Source organism: Siniperca chuatsi, linkage group LG5, assembly GCF_020085105.1.
Source record: "Siniperca chuatsi isolate FFG_IHB_CAS linkage group LG5, ASM2008510v1, whole genome shotgun sequence".
Taxonomy (NCBI): Eukaryota; Metazoa; Chordata; class Actinopteri; order Centrarchiformes; family Sinipercidae; genus Siniperca; species Siniperca chuatsi.
The window spans coordinates 9,351,169-9,373,443 of NC_058046.1; the positions used below are offsets into that span (position 1 = coordinate 9,351,169).

Sequence of the window (22,275 nt, forward strand, 5' to 3'; positions counted from 1 at the left end):
TCCATGGATTTATCAACAGCACAACCGCTGATAGGCTATTTCAGAACGATGGTCGGTGACATGGATTTTACCAGTAATTTGCTCAAACCTCAGGAAAATTAAGGATAAAAAAGTAATGCAGACTAAACTAGCGGGCAGGCAACCAAGGACAGAAGGCAAATGAATACATAGTTTGACATTCAGTGATGTTGGATGCCCATACAGCCACACAGCCATATAACCTACAATTGTACAAGCAATGTGTGGCATGCTGTTACTACAATGACCAAGCGGACACAGCAGTCTGAAACACAAGCAGCAACAAACAACGCTGTTTTTGAAAATGGACAGATAGCCAGCATCTATGACAAGCCGAGACATGTCCTAACAAATCGGCTAATGAATATGAAACAACTTAGCCTATCAATGATGTTTTCATCCAGCAACTGTCAGTTTGAATCCAATCCAGCAAAAATGACATGGAATCCATTGTAGCCTATATGAAATGTCCAATGTCCACTATCCCAAAAATGTTTGAACACTCCAAACTCAAACGTATTTCCGAACTAGTAATGTGACTTGATATTATGGCAACCATCCTCCTCTCCTTCATCCTCGCAACCATTTCAGCCACCTTGTTCTTGACATGACAGTTTCCCTCTCTATGGATAGTAAGGTGAGGTTTGAGAGCCTGTCATAGGTTGTTTTTAATTAACTTCAGGCGGCTGAAACTGCGTCCCAGATTTGCACTGGTGACTGGTAGAGTTTTGTAAGTACGATACAAAATACTGATGTTGGGAAAAGCCCTTTCCATATTGTTGCAGATAATGAATGATTCTGTTCTGTCTCAGCTGTGGACACATTTCCAGCATTGGAAGTTGGCTAGACCCTGGATTCTGTTGGTTGCGTCATAATATTGTTATTGTGTGCTGTCCAAATATTTGGACAAATTATATTTTGATGCTTTGGCAACATTGTTCTTGAAACTTTCATGTCAATAAAGCCTCTTTGAACAGAATTGAATTGATTGATAGAGAGAGATTGACATTGGTAATGATGATGTCACATCACCTCTTGATTTTGAACTGATTTCAGAAACACTCTGACCTGGACTTTTTTACACGTTTAATGTTACGAAAAACTGCGTGGGAAACAGAAATACAGCAAACAGGCTGCAAGCTTTTAAAACTTAAGACTGGGTCCTGTTGAGGGGGTACTAAGGGGGTGGAATCAACGACAATACAATCAGGCCACAGTGCCCCCGCTGGTGAGACGAGAATCCCTTGGCAGTGGTGGGGGTTCGTCTCCCACACAGACGTGGTTTGAGTCGGACTTTGCCGCAATCAAGACAGTCATGCAGATTGCGCCCAGGGTGGGCTCCTTTGTAACTGGAGAGAACCATGCGCCCGGGGCCGCCGCACCCCCCCTGCTCCGGTACAGATGGAACAATAGAAATTCCATTACGACTGGTAATTTTCAATCTGAGAAAATCGGCTGATCGGCCGATGATACCTATATTTTTCTTACAGACAAAGAAGAACATAGGTTGATAACCTGTATGAACAATGTTTTAGCTAGGATGGATATCTGGTTCAAATGGAATAAGTTATCCCTTAATGTTAAAAAGAGTGCTTATATAATCTATGAACTAATGTGCTTGAATATGTATCCCATGTTAAGATCTTAGGTGTAATTATTGATGATCAGCTTAACTGGAAAAAACACATCTCTTGTCAAACAAAGTTGCAAAAAAGATTGGTATTTTACGGAGAGTAAGACATCTTATCAAGAAAAAATATTCTGGATCTATATTACTCTATGATTTATCCCTTCATATCTCTTCTTTGTAACTAGATCTCAGATCCACTGTTATTACACTAATATTGATAGTTAAATACTGTCTTAAACAAGATCTTAAACAATTTCTCTTGATGGAGTTCACTACTATGTAAAAGTGGTATGATACAGTGTATGATATCAGTGCAAATATTTGTCACTGTAATCCTTGTTTTTGCTTTTTCTCTCTAGTATTTCCTGTTTGGAATTTGTATTCTCTTTTTTCTTTTAGATATTTAAAAAAAAATGTACGTCTGTTGTGAAATTGTGGCAAGCATAGCCTAGCTGTTTCTCATCTTAATGTTAGGTGGCTTCCTTTTACAAGCCCTTATTGTTTTTTTTTCCATCCCGCCTGTGCATTTTTCTTATGTTATTGTACACTTTTCTCTTTTGTTCAATTTTATAATATGCACAAAAAAATAAAGAAAGAAAGAATCTTGTATTGGAAAACAACCTCAATTGTGTTTTGCCTCAATTTAGCAGCTTTTAGACTAAATATTGTTTAGTATAAAGACAAAATTAAGCACTGCAGCATTAAGGAGACTCCCTCAATGGAAAAGAGCAGCTTAATCTAGGCCAAACACAGCACCAATACACAACAATACAGAGATTTAGAGTTGGACCCAGAAGCATTATAGTAAATGGGAAATGAGATCCAAGTGACAACGTGGACAGAATGCAGAGCTTAAGATTGCTTATAAATGCACACTAATAATGGGTGTAAATCTGCAGGTGTGATTAGATTGTTCATTATCTGGGCTGCACATCCAGATGCAGATCGCATTTTAATACAAGGCCTAAATGAGGCCTTTTACTCTGATTAGGCTATCGCTCTGAGTATTAACGCAATATTAGCCTCCTTGTAAACCCAGTTATTGATCAAATAGCTGAATCGATGTGATTTATCTCTGACTGTCTACTTTGTTTAAGGATTGCCCATATTTTTGGGTTGTTTCTCATTTTGCTGCTCACAGACCGACACAAACAATCTCAAAAAGATTATAAGAAAATCACAAAATGTTCTCTCCATGGTCCCATCTGCAGGGCTTGTTGAAAAACCAGAGCTGACTTTTTTCATCAAAATTTAAAAAGATGCACCCACTGTTTTGCTGTTTCACTCTCTCTCTCTCTCTCGCTCACACACACACATACATACACATTCCCAAATACACACACACTGTTCAAATCCCCTGACTAGCATACAGACAAACTAGTGGTGCAGAGCAGATGAGAAAGCAAGACAGAGACAGGAGGAAAGAGAGAAAGGATGGTGTTTAGTTTTCATTATCCATACTCTTGTTGCTTGTAGTGTCACCTTGTTCTCCCTCTCCTCCTCTCACTCACTTTATCTGGGCTGATAGAATGCGTGCAAAACGCGAGGCGACGACAGCCCGCGCTGCGCGTAATGCGATCTCATAAATTGACTAAGAATATTTCTTTTTTTGTTTTCTACAGCATGAATCTTTCCACTTCTTCTGCCGTTTTCCTAACTGAAAATAGCAGCTGAAATCCAGGAAGGGAACAGCAGGAACTGGTGTGATTTATGGTGTGACTAACTGCTCATGTGACGTTGTGGCCTAGTTGGGACTAAATAGACTTATATACATGGAGCAGGCTGTGTGTGTGTGTGTGTGTGTGAGAGAGAGACAAAAGAAAGGAAGGTTAGAAAAGTGAGGCTTGTTTTACAGAAAACCAACATTGCTTTCAACTGAGTGCAATCACATCAAACACACTGACCATTTTACACCGAATGTGGTGCCAAAATCAAGAAAAACAAGCTTTCAACATGAATGTTAAAGTTCTGAAAGAGCTTGGAATAATTGAAAGTAGTACTGTTGCGATAATTACGTTATCGACTTATTGTACAGAGAGTCAGTAGGTGTGGCGTGTGGGGCAGGCAGGTTTGAGCTTCTCTCTCACTCTTTTTCTCCGGATCTCTGGATTAGAGCGTTCCTATAGCTTGTAAATATGTAAATAGTTTGTTTGATCTTCTCCCTCCCTTTGTAGATAAAAAAAAACATTTTTTCTCCAAATATACAATGTTATTGAGACAGACATAATGGAAAGTTAGAACATCTACAGTGGTCATCTGCTGATGAAGACTGTGTCATATGGTCGAAAGCTCCAGAAGAAACTAGTAAGTGGACCTTGAGTGTAAAATACTGTGTCAACTACTGTTTCCAAGGTCAAGAATGAACTGTCAAGCTCCAGTTCATTCATTCATTGTCAGGCGAGACAATTTTATAAGGCCCCCTACATGTTTAGAATTCATCGTTAATTTTTCCAATTAATATTTTTCCATGGCCTTTTATTCTAGAGTAATCATATAATTTTCTAGCAAGGTTGCATTAAAAGGAGAATAAAAATTATCTTTTATTTAATATATATATATATATATTATTTTTTTTAAAGAAAACCATCATTGCTTTCAACTGAGTGCAAAACGTCAATGAACTGACAGTTTTAGACCAAAGGTGATGCCAGAATCAGGAAAAAGAAGAATTTTGGGCATTATTATTTTACAGCCTGGGGGGCCAGATCCATGGCCCCCATGTAATTTGAGTTTGAGATCCCAGATTCAGGGATTTTGCAATGAGGGCAAAAGCTACTATTATACACGGGTATTTATCTACTTGAAATTTGACCACTTTCATGCATAAAGATACACAATGTTCCAAGTTTGAACTATTGACACCAGAAAAGTCTAAAAGCCTTTACAACAGCATTTTGACCATCATGGCACAATAAAAACCCCCACTTAAACCCTGCTGCTAACCAGCGTCCGCGTGTGCATGTGTGTTAAACTGTAATCACGCAGCACACATTATAAAAAAACATGGTCAGTCAAATCTGGTTATGTTATGGTTAAAAAAACCTGAGAGGCGACATGTTGTGAGAGGTACAGAGGGATGGAAGGAGCGAGATAGATGAGAAGAGGGAATAAGGAACCAAAGGAAGGAAGGGGGATAAGTACTGAAGTCAGCTTATTATCTGAAGAGCAGCGGTGTATAAACATTGGAGGGCATGTACGGATGAGGGCGCTTGATGAGAGTGAGTGAAGAGAGAGAGAGAGAGAGAGAGAGAGAGAGGCGACATCCTCAGGGGAGAACTGAGCACATCTGCTGTGTTCCACACAGCCGGGCAAAAAAACTCCAGAGCTGACACACTTTTACTAAGTTACACACACACACACACACACACACACACACACACACACACACACACACACACACACACACACAAGCTCACACTTGTGTCGAGGTACGTGGTGGCTATATACACAAATCAGTGCACGTCTGAACACATAAACACACAGAATATACAAAGTTTATGTGTAAGCTAAAAGACACATTGCATTTGCACAAACAAAACACACACACACACACACACACACACACACATACACACAAACGCAGAGTCCTGCATAGATCTCCAGGGTACCTGCTCAGTGACTTGAACGTCTCTCCACCAACAGAGGGAAAGTTTTGCTCCGAGTGGCTTGTTTGAAGTGATCATTAAGAGGCGATATGGGCAGATGCACTTACCATCTGCCACCACACTGTGGCAGCCCTGAGGCTGCCTGCTGTGTGTGTGTATGTTTCTCTATAACTGACACAAGACTGTCCACACCTGTGGTTCATCCCTATTTATGTGTGTATGTTTTTTGAAAGACAGTGTGTGAGTTCAAATTGATGTAAACAGCATGTGTAAGTTTAATAGAAATCTGACTTTTTAGATGTTTTTACAGCTGTGGAGAGCTGAATATAAAGAAAACTAAAGTGCCAAAACAACAAGAACATACTTAAATCCACAAACTCCAAAACATTAAGGAAGCATATTGTACAACTAACATTGCACTGAATATACTGTAATGCAGCACACAGAATCCTGTCCCGCCACTGTATACTGAAAAGAATCAGCCCTTTATTTACTTTATGTAAGGCATTTGAAAACTGTAAAACTAGGGTTGTTTTCAGACTTTTCCATCATTTTAAGGACCTGATGAGTGTGTGTGTGTGTGTGTAAAGGTGGTTTGAGTTACAAGGCCTTTGATGCTTGGAGACAACAGTTTGTAGGGAACAGAAGAAAAGGGAGAATATAAATAAAAGAGTGCAAATAAAAAATGGAGGGCAGAGACTGGGGGAGGCGTAATGAGTCCAACAGATGACGGGAGAAATACAAACAAAAGGGAAAAAATAGAAAGCCATAGTAGAAAGGGAGAATACAAAAGACAAACAACTCAGAGGGCCTGACTGAGGTCAGTATCATTGGAAACAGAGGTGATCAGAGTTACTGCACTACAAGACCCCTTCACTGACTGTGTGTGTGTTTGTCTTTAAATGGGTGTGAGACTGTGATAGAAGAGGGTAATAAAAACAGACAAAGAGAGTATGACAGGCATTTGGATCTCTATGTGTGTGGATGGATTATACAGTATTGTTGATAACAACACAGACATTTAAATGAAGAGATGTTGGGGACTTAAAAAAGAAAAGTTTAAGAAAAAAAATGGGTTTACCCCCATTTTTTAGGTCTAACTTTGAAGTAAATACATGGTAGTACAAGTACAAGTACCTTAAAAGTACATTAAAAGTAAATGTGCTTGTTACATTCCACCACTGTCAAAGGCATGTAGTTGTTGTGTGGATATACAATTGTGAGCAGGACTATTTGGAAGAACTTCTTCCTATTTGGTTCATGACAGGAAGCTACGGGCAGAGTGGGGAGCTACTGCCAAAAACTACCAATTCCTTCTCTCATTGATTTTTTGTTTTTATTTTTACTTGTATGTCTTTGTGCATCCGATGTTTGGCAGACTAAAGTTTGAGTGTTGGATGTCAGGGTGTCCTTGAGTGCACCGCAAGGGTGAATTTTCAGACAGTTGTAGTATCACGCGGCAAAACATTATCAAGAACAGCATAATGGGAATTTGTTAAATTCTTGCAATAAAAGAAAGTGGTTCAGCATTCAACTCTCATATATTGAATGTGTTTTGCTTCTTGGGATGCAGCAACAAGGACAAAAAACTGCTCACTCTGATGGTACAACAGTAATATAAACTATATACAAATATGGTTAATGGGATAAAATATGCAACACTAAACCAAAAGCAGCTCCTTAGACATCGCAGCTATAAAACATAACTTACATCTGAGGCACAGACTGTGCCTTTAACACATCAAACAAAGTGCCCTCCTACGCTGTTGCTAGGCATTTAACACAAACTGAGCTAGGTGAAACATTTTGTCTGTAAACAGGTATTGAGGTCTACATCCAACAGACATAGAAAACAAATCAGGACATTCTGCAGACATTTTAAGGAAAAACATATATACTGTATATATATATACAGTATATATATATTTATAAATGGCAAACAGCGTGGGAGAGAGCACGTCCCCTGTTTTACACCAAATGGGGTTGGAAACCAACCTGTTCTATAGTCATTGACCTGCACACATGCAACTAGGGTTTGGTTAACAACTTTTAAGGCATTATAAAATTTACCATCTATACGTGATTTTAGTCATTTGAAATTGAGAAGGTCATGATTTATGCAGTCAAAAGCTTTCTGAAAATCTATGAAACTACTAAAAGTGGGCCTCCCCTCTTGTATTCTAGCATGAATTATAGTAGATAAAGAATAAATGTGGTCAATACCGGCTCTATTCTTTCGAAAGCAACAGACCAAATGTCTCCAAATAACAGTACAATCGCTCATTATGAATATTGGAATAGAGTTTTTAAACCGAACTGAGAAGACTTATCTCCCTATAATTCAAAGGAACTCTAGGATCATTATTTTGACACTTAGGGATTGGTTTTATAACAGATTTATACCAAACAGAGGGAACCAAGCTGTATAATGTGCTTGTGTCTGTGCACACTTCATTGTAGGGTATCTCAGGGTCATGTCACGGCCTCACCATCCAGCCCAGCCCAAATCAAACCAAGCCAAACTGAGCCAGACCAAACAGAACTCCCATGTGAGGCGGAGGAGAAGGAGGGGACGAGGGGGAGCGCCTGTTGCTGAAAAGGTCTCATCCTGGGCCTAGCCTCTGTAATCTGCCTCCATCAGCGTTCCAGTGGAGCTCCAGCCGCCCTATCCCTGTCTGCTATAAATACATCCAACCTCTGCTTATAGCTTCTAACCGCTGAGCCACTCACACACCAAACTATGATTAAAGGCCTATTTTAGGGAGAGCTTTGAAGCAGCGACAAACGCCGAATGAGAGGCAGAGACAGACAGACAGAGGAGGGAGAGACGTTGCGCAGCGCCCACACAAACATGCAGATATACCCGAGCGTGCACACAGAGCCTCGTCAGACCTTCATCTGAGCAGGTACCCTCTTTGAAGGAAAAAACAACACTGCGCACACAAAGGCGCACACACTCCCACGTGGATGCTCAAGCTTTTGTCTGCCGAACAGACGACAAGTTCGCAGGAGAGTCAGGTGTACGACAGAATGAGAGCATGGAGATAGAGAGAGACAAGAAAGGGAGATATATACATACCTTTACTAGCTAGATCTGCAAATATACCTTTTGTCTGTTGTAGACTGAATTTAGGTTATTATAGATCACATGCTATTGTAAATTTAGAAATATATATATAGCAATATATAGATTTATAGCATTATTCTATAATGCTAATTCAGTCTGCAACACAAGGAATTCATGTACTTAACTAGCTTGTGACTGAATCAATATGCCATAAAGAATAATAGCAAGTAAATTGATGACTGCATAATAAAAGTACATGTTTTTAAGCTGAAGAATTACTCGTCTCTGTGTGGTTTAAATGTGTAAGCCCTTGTTTGTTGGTTATGGAGCATTTGTATTTCCTATACAGCATTATTGTTTTCGATAAACAGTCATAGCAATAGAGTGATTGAATTCAACAGAATTGGAAGAGCGAGATGAAGGGATGGGAGAGTGGGAGGAGAGGAAGTGATAAAAGTGGATTAACACAACAACGGAACAAGTGAGCCCAGTGGGGATGGGGATGGTGGGTGGGGGAGATGAAAGAGGGAGCAGGGATGAAACAGCCTAGCTTGGTGGGGGGCTGCCATTGCAATCCACAACAAGCAGAACAAATCAAGAGCTGGTTGATGCCACAAGTGAGGTTTTTCCATTCCAGCGACATGGTTCAGCATGTATGACTGGTACAGCAGTGGGCACCAGCTGGGGAGAGTTAGGCCTTTTTGTACAATGCTGTGGTGATGACACATACACACACACACACACAAAGAGAGAAAGAGGGGAGCCTGTGGAGCTCAACGGGTGCAGCACGGCACTGCTATAGTTTTGGAATTTGACTCAATGAATGATTTACATGCCAAAAATGACAAGTATTTGGTGATTCAGAAAAAGGGGACTTCTTATCTGAGTGAAAAGCCATTAAGAATATGGAACATTACACTCAAACCCAGCATGATAATGATAAAACATCCTCCTACTGTAGATACATGTATAGAAGTCTGTCAAAAAGTCACAAAAGAATTGAGTTAGGCTTCCACACAAGCCAGTACTCCCAGTGTAGTCTGGCTACAACTAACAGTTACTTAATTAATCTGTCGACCATTTTTTTGGTTACTCCAGTGCTCAAACTGGGCCTGTACTGGCATTAAATGACATTAATTTGGCAGAAACTTTTGTCCAAAGCAACTCAAATTGGTTTTCTACACACATTGGAAGCAATTTGGGGTGCGGTGTCTTGCTCAAGGACACGTTAAAATGTAGATAGGAATGGTTGGGGATTGAACCGCCATCCCTAACAAGCTTACGATTAAAACCCAACCCTACTTTACCAACTGAGCTACAGCCTCAAGTGGTGCATTCCATCCATCTGAGTTGCTTAGTACACAGTACCAAGTTTTTTTGAATAACTACAGGTACTCATGGTGTAGTTACTGTGAGTGTTGGAAAAAATAGACTCATTTTCTATTTAAAACATCTGAGGCGGAAATTTGCAGCTACGTGAGGTGCAGCATGTGGTCTAGTTCATTCAGAAAGCCGCTAATGGTTTGTGCAGAAGTATCAGGGGTACTTTTTTGGGCTGGCACAAGATGTACTTTTACTATTTTGTATTATTAATTGTTAATTCATACCATCAAATTATTTATTCTTGCACACGACTTGTATCCCCCTATGCTGCATGCACATGATATCTCCAGGCTGTTGAGAACTGGCACCTTTTATATTTCAAGTTCATACAATGCCAGAAAATTGTGAAAAATGGCCATCACAAACTCTTCAAATTGCCTGTTTTTTCCCCAACCAATAGTCAAAACCCCCAAATATATTGAATTTACAATGAAATAAAACCGAAAATATGCAAATCCTCACATTTGAGGTGCATTAACCAGCAAATGTTTGGCAATTTCTGCTTGTTAAATAACTTAAAAATTGTTTCAAAATTGTTGTTGATTATTTTCCTGTCGATCTCCTGTAGTACTGTGTAATTTAGTGAATAAATATGTAATCAAACTGCATCATTAAGGAAAAAACACATGTGAAATTTATGTTTTACCTGGAAACATACTTCACATGCCTATATCAGGTGTCATCACGTGTAAAATGTGAAAATAACCACATATTTGAAACCATTACATGTGATGCAAAATTGTTTTCACAAGTAATGTCTTACTGTACATTTCACATAAAATATCTGAAAATCACATGTGCCTATGTGAATTTATCACGTGCAATGTCAGAAACCCACATGTGCATGTATGTGAAATGTTCACTTTTGATTTAAGGATAAGAATAATGGATGGCAGTGATTTTTAATATAATTTCAATAGTGGTAAACCAGTGCATCAGTTCAACCATGGCACTACTACCACAAGAAGGTGCTTTGAATAAGAGTTGCCTTTGAGTGGCATTTTCATTTTAATCCACATGCCCACGTGCCCACACATCAGCTCTCACAAAGTCAGTATGACAACAGAGAGCACTCCAGGTCCTGACATCTGGTCCAGGCTGTTAATCTTCACTGACCAATCAGCACAGGGTCAGGGGATGAGTGACACTCATAGCAGATAAAAAGCGATGATGAATCTCCTTCTTCCATCCCTCCCTCCTTCTCCCCCATCTGTTCTCCCAGTCACGCACAGCCTCTCTCTGCCTCCTCCTCTGCCTCGCTCTCAACCACTCATTACTGTAATTGGAGGGTTTGGGGAGATACGGCAGAGAGACAGAAAGAAGGGAAAAAAGAGAAAGGTTGAGAGAGAGAGGTTTCTGGAGGTCAGAGGCCCAGCCCTTCTCCACTTTCCTTCTGCACTATTTTTTTTCTCCCACCATCTCTCATTCTATCTTTCTTTTTCTAAATCAAAAGGCATACATTTGCCTTGGCTTTTCTTTAAAGATGCAGGGCTCATTTTCTGCATCAAAGCTGGATAGATTTTCAAATAACATATCAAGTTTCTAAGGGCTCTATTTCTCCTACTCTCTTCACCTCCCTCTTTCTTTCTCTTATACTTTCTTTCTCTCTTCCTTTCTTTGTTTAACCACAGCTGCTGCATTTTGTCATAGTTTTGGCTCATTGGGCTGGGCTAAGGAGTGCATGTGTGTGTGAGTGAGTGTATGAACCCAACGGGTGAAACCCAGAAAGAGAGAGGGAAAGAGGGTGTTAGAGAGAGAAAAAGATAGAAAGGAGTGGGAGAAGACAGTGGTATTATCAGATCAAGTATTTTCTGTGGTCAGTGGAAATAGGCCAGGTTAAGGTGCGTGAAAATGGCTTAAAACAACACAATGGATGCTCCAATCAGCTGTGGTCAATTCAGTAAGAAGAAAAAGGACAGAGCAGGTCAGGCCCAGAGACTGAATGAAAGAGGCAAAGGTGAAAGAGAAAACAAGTGAGAAAGAAGATACAAAATCCTTTCCTCTTTATGTTTAAAGAAAAAGGCTGGCGATATTCTATATTTTTCTTATTGTCAACAAATCCCATGAAAAGAACAAACAATTAATTGATCCTTCCAGAGGTATAGACTTGAGTTGTATGACTTGGACTTGCGTTAGGCTCGAGCTTAGACTCAACTTGACAAAACTTGCAACTTGAATTTGACTACTTACTTTTTAAAAGAGAAATAAAATGTTCTTCCTCTTACAAAGGTTGAATGTATAAATAATATAAGGAATCCTTGCTCTATTACATGCATTTATTTTTTTTTACAGATACAACCTAGTAAGTATAACATCAGAATAACAATAGCCTTTAAGTAAAATGTATGGATGAGAAGACCTTTAGCAAAAAATGATGAATGAGAGATTTGTACAATATGAACATAAATATGAAATATTAACCACATAAAAGTGAAAAGAAATCAAGATACATGCACTACATCAGTGATTAGAAAAGAAAAGTATGTAAATTTGCAGCTCTCATTAGCAGCTCTACGAGGGCTATACATAATGTGTGTACATAAAATGTCTCATTAGTAGCCAACTGTGATTTTTCTTTCTCTCCATAAATGTGACGAGTAGCTGGTGAGGAATAACAACAGCCTAAAATTCAAAATGTCAACATGTGACTTTTAAAAAATAAAAGAAGAAGAAGGGGTGGATAGATAGCGAGGGAACGAGACACACACACACACACACACACACACACACACACACACACACACACACACACACAGAGGATGTTTGTGTTTCTTCTTCTTTAACCTCATGTAATTGCTGGGTGGGGGTGGGGGTGGGTGGGTAAATATTATCTCTTCAACCATCTCTGCCCCACCATAACCCACCCAACTCTCACACACACATACACACACACCCCTCCTGCACTGCCCAGAGCTCCAAATCCCTCAGACTGCCAGCCTAAGCAGTACACACACTCGCACACACATATAAACAAAGGGGGATTAGATAGACAGACACACAGCTACACGCACACACTCTCTCTCTACACAAATAGGTATATACACACATGCCCTCTGTGCTCCCACATTTTCTCTCACTCTAGTTTTTCATTGCCTGTCTTCTTGCCCCTGTCTTGCAAACTCACACTGCATGCAAACAGCATACACATGTTTATATGGATGCTGTGTGTCTGTGCAGGGAGACACCTCCATGCAAAACATGGGTGAATGGCCTGCAGAGTGTGTGTGTGTGTGTTCTTTCCTCTCTGTCGTTCCAATGAGGCTACTTTCTGTCCTTTTAAGGCAGTTAGTGACTGGCCTCTCTCTCCCAGTCTTTCTCTATGTCTCTCTCTCTTGCTTTCCTTCCATTATATGTCTCCTCTCTCTCTTCTCATTTCTCCCCCTCCAATCCCTCCCTCCCTCTTTCTGCAGCTTTGTTTTTCCATTTCGTCTCTCTCCTATCTCCTCCTCAGCACTGTAGCAAGAACCCATCCATATAAGTCATTTAACCCAGTACTGAGCCTGAAAATCTCATTTTTCTTTAACCAAGTGGAGAAATCTGTCAACGGTAAGATAATCCCAGTTGTTTCCAATGCAAATCAATTTGTGTCAAGAATATTTCTGCACTCAAGTGCCAGACTCAGGTATGATAGAAGTGACATGATCTGCCTTCTCCTGCGTTTCATGACAAGGCTTTTACTTCGAAAACATTCATGACAAAAGAGTGAAGCTGCACTAGAAGCGAGGGGAGTTATCGTGTCTCTACAGGCATATTTATTCACCCATTTTTCAGACAAATGCAAAAAATTTGATATTTTTTGGAAGTGCGTCTTTTTTGCTCCTTCCATATAAGACCATGTGTTTGCAGCTGTCCCTGTTTGCCCTGTCTGGTGTGTCTTTACCACAAGTGTGTTCAGACCAAAGTGCAGCAGAGATCTGGGCCACTCTTGGCCAGCACTGGCTTTGCTTTGTCACACTGGAGCATTTGACCAGAAAGTATTGATGCCCTATCGATTGTTTTCCCTCCAGCCTCTGTCCTTACATCCGACCGCAACACCAGTGATGACTGTAGCATGGAGGGATGAGAGGATGGAAGATGGCTGTGGGAGGGGGGGGGGTGCATAGCGGCATGAGAGAGCAGCTTTTGAAATATCCCCACACCGCACCACCACCGCTGCCACCAAGCGCCATTCTCCTCGAGAGCGGCTGAAATCTGAGCTCTTTGTGAAAACGCAATAAGAGCATTTCGGGTTCATACGATGAGCCGCGCCATACAAAGCAAAAAAGGGGAGGGGAGGGATAAAAGGCAAAGAAAGAGGCGAAAAAGAAGGGAAAGGAGAGCTAGATATTTGATGAAAGGTGGAATAGGTAGTACAGGGAGGTGAGAAAATAAAGCTTTTCCCCCCATATTTTTTTCCCCTCTTTATAGTATTTCCCTAATCCCCAAGAGAGAGAATGCAGCACTTCCCCTTTGAGGGATTAAAAAAAGACTATTTCTCAGCTTGCAACAATTGGTATTGTTCAGTGAAGAAAGCTGGGCCTGGCTGCAGAGGAGGGCCGAGATAAAGAGTGCAAATACAGTTGAGCGCTAGGATTAGACTGATGTATTGTTTTACTGAGGGTCGATGTCGGCCTCTTAACAAAAATCAGAAATCATCCAGCTCTGATATAATGGAAAATCCTCCTTGATTGTTGTAATGGAATACATTTTTGCAATTATTGGTTTTGTATCAGATGTCTGACCAGATAAATCATTCCAGGGCCAGCTTGGAGGATTCTACCAACAGCTGTCCGTCAATAAAATACTTCTTAAGGCCTGGCCTCAGTGGATTTGGTTGCAGGAACGTAAATCTGTGCAGATTTTTGTGCTGAGTTCAACTGTGGTAAACTTTGACATTCAAATTTACATGCAAGCCATCTTGATAGTACTGATTTTTGAGACTCTAGAGAGTCTAAAATGGAGAAAGCTATGTACGCCAGCTACTGTGTTGCACCATGTACTTTTATTCACCCCCCTCTGTCGGTGTATAAACTGCTCCACAAAAGAGGAATAGTTTGAGACAGTTATGAGACAGAAGTTGATGGTATAAATACATCTTATTGTCCTGTTAGTGACCAAGCTAACAAGCTTGTAACTGACAGTCAGTGGCCTAAGCCCAGCAACTTCAAAGACACAGTGAAATAAAAAATACAACTTCTAATTGTGGGTCCCTGTGTTAATTGTTCCGTTATCTCTTAATATATGCCAAATATATGTTAAAAAAATCTTTTTGAGTTCAGGATGAGTCATCAAAAATATTTTTGTGTTTTACAGGAAAAGAAAAGACACGGATTTTAATATAAAAACACCCAAAAAAATTTTTTTAGACACAGGATTAGAACTTGGAGCCTCTACCTAAAGGAATTCTGTAAGTTTGGCTTTCACTAGAAAGTTTCAGTGCCCCCTGAGGTCTATCAGCTGGTATTAGACTGCTCACTCACCCTGGTATCGAACAGTCTTGCGTGGGACTGGATTCCAGTTGAGACCCAGCGACTTCTCCCATCCAACCAGAAACAGCAGGAGCAAGACCTTGGTCCCGCCCATGGCTCCCATGTCAGCTCCCATTCGTCGGAATTGGCGCTGAGTGACGGATCGAGGAATCAATCAGTTGATCAGATGGACTCGAGAGAGCAGCCTGGCTCTTGGCAGCCTGTCGAGAGAAAGAAAAACCAATACATCAGCTGGAATCAGCAATTCACCTCCTTTATTGGCTTGGTTGTTTATCAGAAACAATTTTGTCAGAACAGTATTTACAACTTGCACATTTTTCAACAAGCCACACAAAACAGTTCACATATTCCAGCTGCACTGAAAGATAAATTTCTCACTTTGAAAACATGTACTATAAAATTGAACATGGTCATCAAAATCCACAGTAATGTAAAACAAAAATGAGTTATGCAAATCATTAAAGCCAACAAGGACATAGCTGTAATCTGTGTATGTGCTTCTGTGTGTGTGTGTGTCTGCCAACAAAAACAAACCAAACATTTTAATGACTTTTGGCCAGGGGTTTATCCAGGAAAATTTCCCCTGTCCAACTCTCACTCTGAGCAATAATCCAGCTATCGCTACTCAAAAAGCTCAGAAATAGCTTATCGCTGCACTCTTGTCAAGCTAATTCAGCAGCAGTATATTAAACTGGGGCTGAGTTATCAAAGTTAATTGGCGCTGGCAACGCATCAAACGCCAATGTGTTGGGAAATGAATGTCGAGGCAAGGACAATCCAATAGCACTGTGTTGTAAATGAATTGGTTTATACCTAATGAACATGTCAAGTGTGAGGCTACAGAGCAACATTACAGTCCAATAACAGCACAGGATGATTGACTTGTTACGGTGCTGCAGGTGAGACTGATGCACAAGGTGTAGAATAGAGGAACCAACTCTCAAGTGTGTTTTTGTATGCTTGTGAGGACCTGTCAGCCCTTAAACCATTCCCTTATGTCAAATCGTCATTTTGTATGAACTCAGTGACATCAATTAGAGGCATAAATCTGTTAAGCACACAAATTCAAGAAGAAACTTATTTCCAGCCCTAGATAAATGATCATCTTTTTCATTAGTAGCTTCACTTTTATTAGCAGTGTTAAAGTGTGAAAATATTTTTTAATCTTTAATATCTTTATCTCTAATATCTTTTAAAATATTTTTTTAGTAATGTTGCTTTCATCAGTGGATTTGTTGCAGCCACCTGTGCTGAAAAACATCTAAGAAAGACATTACATATTCTGCTTGTTCTACAAAACTGCTAGTGGAAAGACATATTTATCAAAAAATCTAGACTGATTTATTGGTTAAAAGGTCGATTCACCCAAATTACAAAAAGAAATTTCTCACTTACTTCTAGTGGTATGTAGTCATACAGATGGTTTTAATTGTTCAAACTGTCTCCATTACTAACGGCGTCAGTATGCCTCAAGTGAACTAGGTTGTACAATGTGTCATTTGACTAAACGACCACACTTAAAGGCGGAGGGGAAAAGCCTGCCGTCATAACCTCTGCCTGGCCCACATCTCTCTATGTCTTTTGCATGTCTCAACACAATTAATAGTACAAATAAGGAGCACACTCTCTGCTCAAAGGCATTCATGGTGTTGTACATGAAAACACTGTGTATAGTGCATATGATTGTCAGATTGTCTGTTTTCGAATGGTTACAAAAATTGTCAGAAGCAGCCCCGCCCCATTACCCCATTGAAAATTGGTTTTCAGACACTGTTAAAATAATAGTCTGATAAGCACTTTGTTTGAAGCATACTAAGGTCTGAAGGACAATCAACAAAACATTCTGTTCACAGTTTTCATATAGGGACCCCTTTTTTCTCGGTGGAAAGTAGTTTCAATGAAAACTCTTCACAGTATGGTTTTCGGATTACCTAGAGGAACTAGCACACTGTCTAGAAATAGTCGACACTGTTAAATTTAAATGTAATTTTTAAATGCTGTGAATTCCACGAGAAAAATTCTTTTCACATCTATTGTATTCAAATGCCAGCAAAAATCTCGTACTCTACTAATCTCCAACTCACTAAGCATATTTAAACCAAGTCTAATTACGCTAAACCAATTACTGAACTTTAACCTAACCACTGTAGATATAAGGAATGATGGATCTTTCTTAATGTTTCTATTCTTATGAGGACCAAATACTCTCATGAGAATTGAAATACAAAGATGCACATACACACACAGAAATGCACACACACCATCTGTACTCTTTCCCTTCTGCACCTGCTGCTGTGTATCAGCGAATGAAATGGCGCCTATGATGATGCATGCTCATTGGAGAAGGGAATCCATTAACTTTTAAACAGGCACAAAATGTCAAACTGCATTTACTTTAACCCAGTACAAAGACGGAAAATACCTCTATATATGTAGCATATTTTACGTCTCCTACTCCCTCTCCCTCATGTATTCTCACACGTGAATATTAAAGTCCGGTGCTGGCAAATAAACATTTTGGTTTATTTGATGGATTGGCAGGGGAGATAATTGAGATTTGGATATGTGTGTGTGTGCATGTGTATGTGCCCACGTCCAACCAACGTGACTGCTATTGATTACACTTTTGAGAGGAAAATAAGAAGAGGCAGAAAGAAGAAAAAAAATCAAACACCCCCCACACTCCCCCGCCACCCTCCACCCCCAGATCAGATCATGGCGACGTGCTGTTCAATGAGCGTGCTAAAACGCTGGGTTTGGATGAAAGCTCCTCAAGCCTCGCAGTGCCGACTACCAGCTTTATTGGATCGATGCTAGAGGTCGTGCCGGCCAACGCTTGAGTGAGCCGAGATTGAGATTGAGATGGAGGGAGGGAGCGAGGGATGAAGGGCTGATGTGAGGATGTGAGAAATGGAGGGAGAGTTATGGAGAAAGAAAAAACACATTTGGAGACGTAGCAGGAGGCTTGCATTTTAAATGTTTTTTTCTCCACCAACGTCCACTCTTCCATCTCTGTGCTGAGAGGTAACAAAGTGAAGTGGGCATCCTAAAGATCGGATTAACTGAAGAGGCAGCGTGTAAACACTACAGGGGAAGAGGAGGAGGACGAGGATGGCGGAGGAGACGGAGATTCAAGGCTTCTGTTTGAGAAAAAGCTTTAAAATCAAATTCAATGCACACTTCTTATATCCACTTTCTCTTTTTCTGTTTGCTGCCTCTTTCTGCTTTTCTTTCATTCCATCTCCCTCCCTTTCCTCTTTCCTGACGGTCTAACAGTGTAACATTTTGTCACTAACATTATAGCCAAAGCGCTACACTAAATGTTGATTTTCAAATCCAGTTTTATCTATCGAGGACATTCCCTTTTCACCCAGAGCACAAGACACAGTAGTGTTGAAACGTTAGTCTGTTTGCACAATTAAAGGCTGCAAATCAATCGGTGTTCTCCAGTCTCTGTTTTTCCCTTGGAAGTTTGCTGTCCTCTAACTGAGAAGCACCTGATTCAGCTGCATATTGATTGAAGATGCATGGAGAACCCTTTTTCAACAGACTGCAACCCCCTTTAACCATAACAGGAAATAGCAGGTACAGAGAAAGGTGAGACTCTCAAGGGACTGCTACAACCTGCAAGGGGAGGGTCACGTGACAGTGGGCTACTTTTCGGGAAACTTGTTAACTCGTCTACTTGTACTGTAAAGCTGGATTTATAGTTAAAGCAAGGGGTTAACAGTAGTGCCTTTATAGATACTTACGGTGTAGGTTTTAGCTTTAGATTTCACCTGCTGATAACACCATTAGACGGATGTATCGTACAGGATCAGGTCATATTGCAATCACAAGGATTGCTTCGATATAAATTACTTATTCATTTCTGTATTACTGTTGTATTATCACAGATTTTTCTCAGAAATTCTTTAATGTGTTGGTCTGTCACACAATAAAAGACCAACTCTTTTCAGAATTTCTGGCTGGAACAGAACAGCTCTTTGCCGTTGTAGTAAAATGACAATAAACGTAATTTTCCATAATAAATTCCTACTTAAATGCATCCATTGTAACAGTTAAAAAAAATAAAAACTCATAAAACAACACTGTCAAACCCACGATCCATAAGCAGTGGTGGTAGAAGTACACATATTATTTATTATTTACTATCCTCTGCTTTAAAGTAAAAGTAGAAATATTACAATGAAAAAAGTTACAAGTAAAAGTCCTGAATTTAATTGTACAGAAGAAGTACAAAAATATTATCAGCAATATGTATCAAAATGTATCAAAAGCAAAAGTACTACAGCAGAATGGCCCCTGTGTTACACTATATGTGATAATTATTACTTATGCTAACATGTTCATAGCATTTTAATGTTCAAACATATACATTTGAGTGGTTTTCTCTATAACAATGGGTCATATCTTAAAAACTAGACATGTTTTGTATGTAAAATCTGCAATGTAACTAGTAACAGCTGTCAAATAAATGTACAATATTCACCTAGTAGAAGTGTAAAGTAGCTTAAAATAGAAGTAGTCAGGTAAATTATAAAGAGTACGGTCTAGGCGCTATGTAAATAAAAATGAATTGAATTGAATTAAAGAACAAATACCTCAAAAGTGTACTGAAGGACAGCACTGGAGCAAATTTACTACATTCCCACGCTTACTATAGTATAGCATTGTAATAATAGCTCACACAGCCACTAGTGGTCAGCTGGCAGGAAACATGCTAGCAGGTTATCTCGCTAGCAGAGGTGCTAGCTTTGAGAGCATGTAGCAGCGCAAACCATTTAAAAACCAGCAAAGGCATAGTCTTCAGTTCAGTTTGATGCATTTAGCTGCTTTAATAGCATATAGCAGAGGGATTCCATACAGTGCCAGTATAGAAAATTGAGCCGTTGTTGACTACTTCTCTTCACTTGACACCACTGCTGCTAAAATTGCACATTGAATCTTCAAGCCACATCTGCAGGGATCTTTATGAATGCTGGGGGCAAAGGCTGAAGTCAGTCTATGATATATTTTTCTTTTTCTTTCTGTCAGACCGACTCTTATGATGCCCCGTTGTGTCGTAAGAAGCGAGATTCAGCCTCCCTCTCCCCTGGTGACCAAATTAACTCACTTGCTCTGTCTCTCACCACGGCCTCTTTAAGGTCCTGCGGTGTCACATAACTCTGCAGGCGGTATCAAATCATCTTTTAGCTGCTGGTGTTGTTGTTGAGCCTTCTTTAGCTAATGAGCTGAGACACGGCAGCCTAATAATATCAGTCACCACTCCACAATGGAGAGCTCATTAAAACATACAGCGAAATAGGCCACATGTTCTGATTAGGTTGCTGAGCTCCTGTGTGTGTTTTGGCTGTGCTTGCTGATTTGTATGTGCACGTGTGTGTGTTTTTTGCCTGAATGTGTGCTTGCATGCGTGTTTCTTGTGTGTATTTCGAGGTACTGTAAGACGAGTCCCTGTAGGGAGAAGCAAAGCAGGGTCGTTTCTTCGAAGTGAGCGGATGTCGGGGAAAAAAAGGATGAGAAGGACAACGTTTTCAATCCCCATCTGTCTGTCCTCTTTTCTTCACCGCTGTCCTCTTCCTGCCCTTCATTTTCCCCACCTCTCTTTTCCTGGCAGCCTTTTCCTTCCCCTCCTCACATATTACTACAAACACACACACACACACACACACACACACACACACACACACACACACACACACACTGACCTCTGGTGCAGCCCTAGCTGATTACTAGTCCTTCCAGGCATTGTTTAACTTTTAACCCTGACCTCTGACCCTTTTGTGGGTTACAGAGAGCCAGGGCGCATCACCCACCACCCTCCACTCTGACTATCAAACTGAGACAGACTTAATGTCCATTAACCCGTAACTGCCCCTACACACACACACACACACACACACACACACACACACACACACACGTACGGACGGATGGACTAAAGCTCCCACCCGTCATCTCCCCTCTCGCCTCCTGCAAAACAAACACAGCGGCTACCGTCAGCTTTCTTCCTTCCTTCCTTCCTTCCTTCCTGCAACCCCGTCCCCTCCCCTTTCCCTCCAACTTTTAGTGCTCCAGGAGCATTTAGAAACACACACAAATACACACAAGTGCAAACTCTCACACAAAAGCTGTTTCACCTAAATAGAACAAACTGGATCAAACGATTTCACACCTCATGGATGGAGGGATGAGAGCGGCTCCTGGACTTTTATGCCGCGTTCCCCTCACTTTGAAATCATCATAGTGGTAAGTTGGAGCAGCACTGGTGCATTAATGGTTGGACATGTATGGGTTTCTAGGGCTGCCGATAGTCAACAGTATTTTTATTGGATACAGGTTCAAATGATCTCTCATTTCACTTGTTTTAACTTTTAGGTCTAAATAATAGATAAGAATTATTTAATGATATTTTACTACCTGAGACCAGAGAGGAATCTCTATCACACAGGCAGTGGATGTCATTGAATAAGAAAAATGTGGGTACTATAAGAGGAACTGTTTGATTGGTGGCACAGTTCAGCTTTTTGAACTTTACTTTCGACAGCTCTTAAAGATAAATTGTTCAAAACATTTTCCACAGAGAAGGATTTGTTGCCGAAATCATAATTTGTGACCCGAGTTCATCCAGTTTCATTTTTGTGATTCAAATGCATTCAGGGGGTTCAAAATGTTATCTGAGAGTCTGTGAACCCACCTGAGAGCCTTGGTTGAAGGCGCATCATATGATAATTTTAACCAATTTAGAGGAATTTTTACAGCTGAAACATTTTGAGCAGCGATCAGCCCTTAAAAACATGGAGGTCCCTCAAAAAGAGTTTCAGTGATTTGAATCCGAGATGATCACACACTGTAAGTCGCTCTGTATGACAGCTTTAGCTAAATGCCTGGAATATAAATGTAAAAATATACAATGGCTCCACTTGTGGCGATGCATCAAAGAAGAGCTTTCAAGGTTCTCGGTTCAAGTCCAGAGCAAAATGGCTATGAAATCGGAGTGAAAAAATATCATGCTACAGCGATCCCTGCAAAATTGATGACTTGTGGGATGTGAAGTGAGGGAAATCAACATGGACTTCAGCATTTTTTTTTTTTGCTATT

At 40.3% G+C, this 22,275-nt stretch overlaps 1 protein-coding gene across 2 annotated transcripts in view; it reads right to left on the reverse strand.

Annotated features, from left to right (window-relative positions):
• sema4c (sema domain, immunoglobulin domain (Ig), transmembrane domain (TM) and short cytoplasmic domain, (semaphorin) 4C) overlaps positions 1–22,275 on the reverse strand; it is a 94,001-nt gene that overhangs the window by 30,737 nt on the left and 40,989 nt on the right. For both annotated transcript variants that reach the window (XM_044196318.1, XM_044196317.1), the window contains one exon: positions 15,163–15,371. In XM_044196318.1, coding sequence (XP_044052253.1) covers positions 15,163–15,286 — 124 coding nt within the window. In that variant the 5' untranslated portion in view covers positions 15,287–15,371. The remainder of the gene's footprint in view (positions 1–15,162; positions 15,372–22,275) is intronic.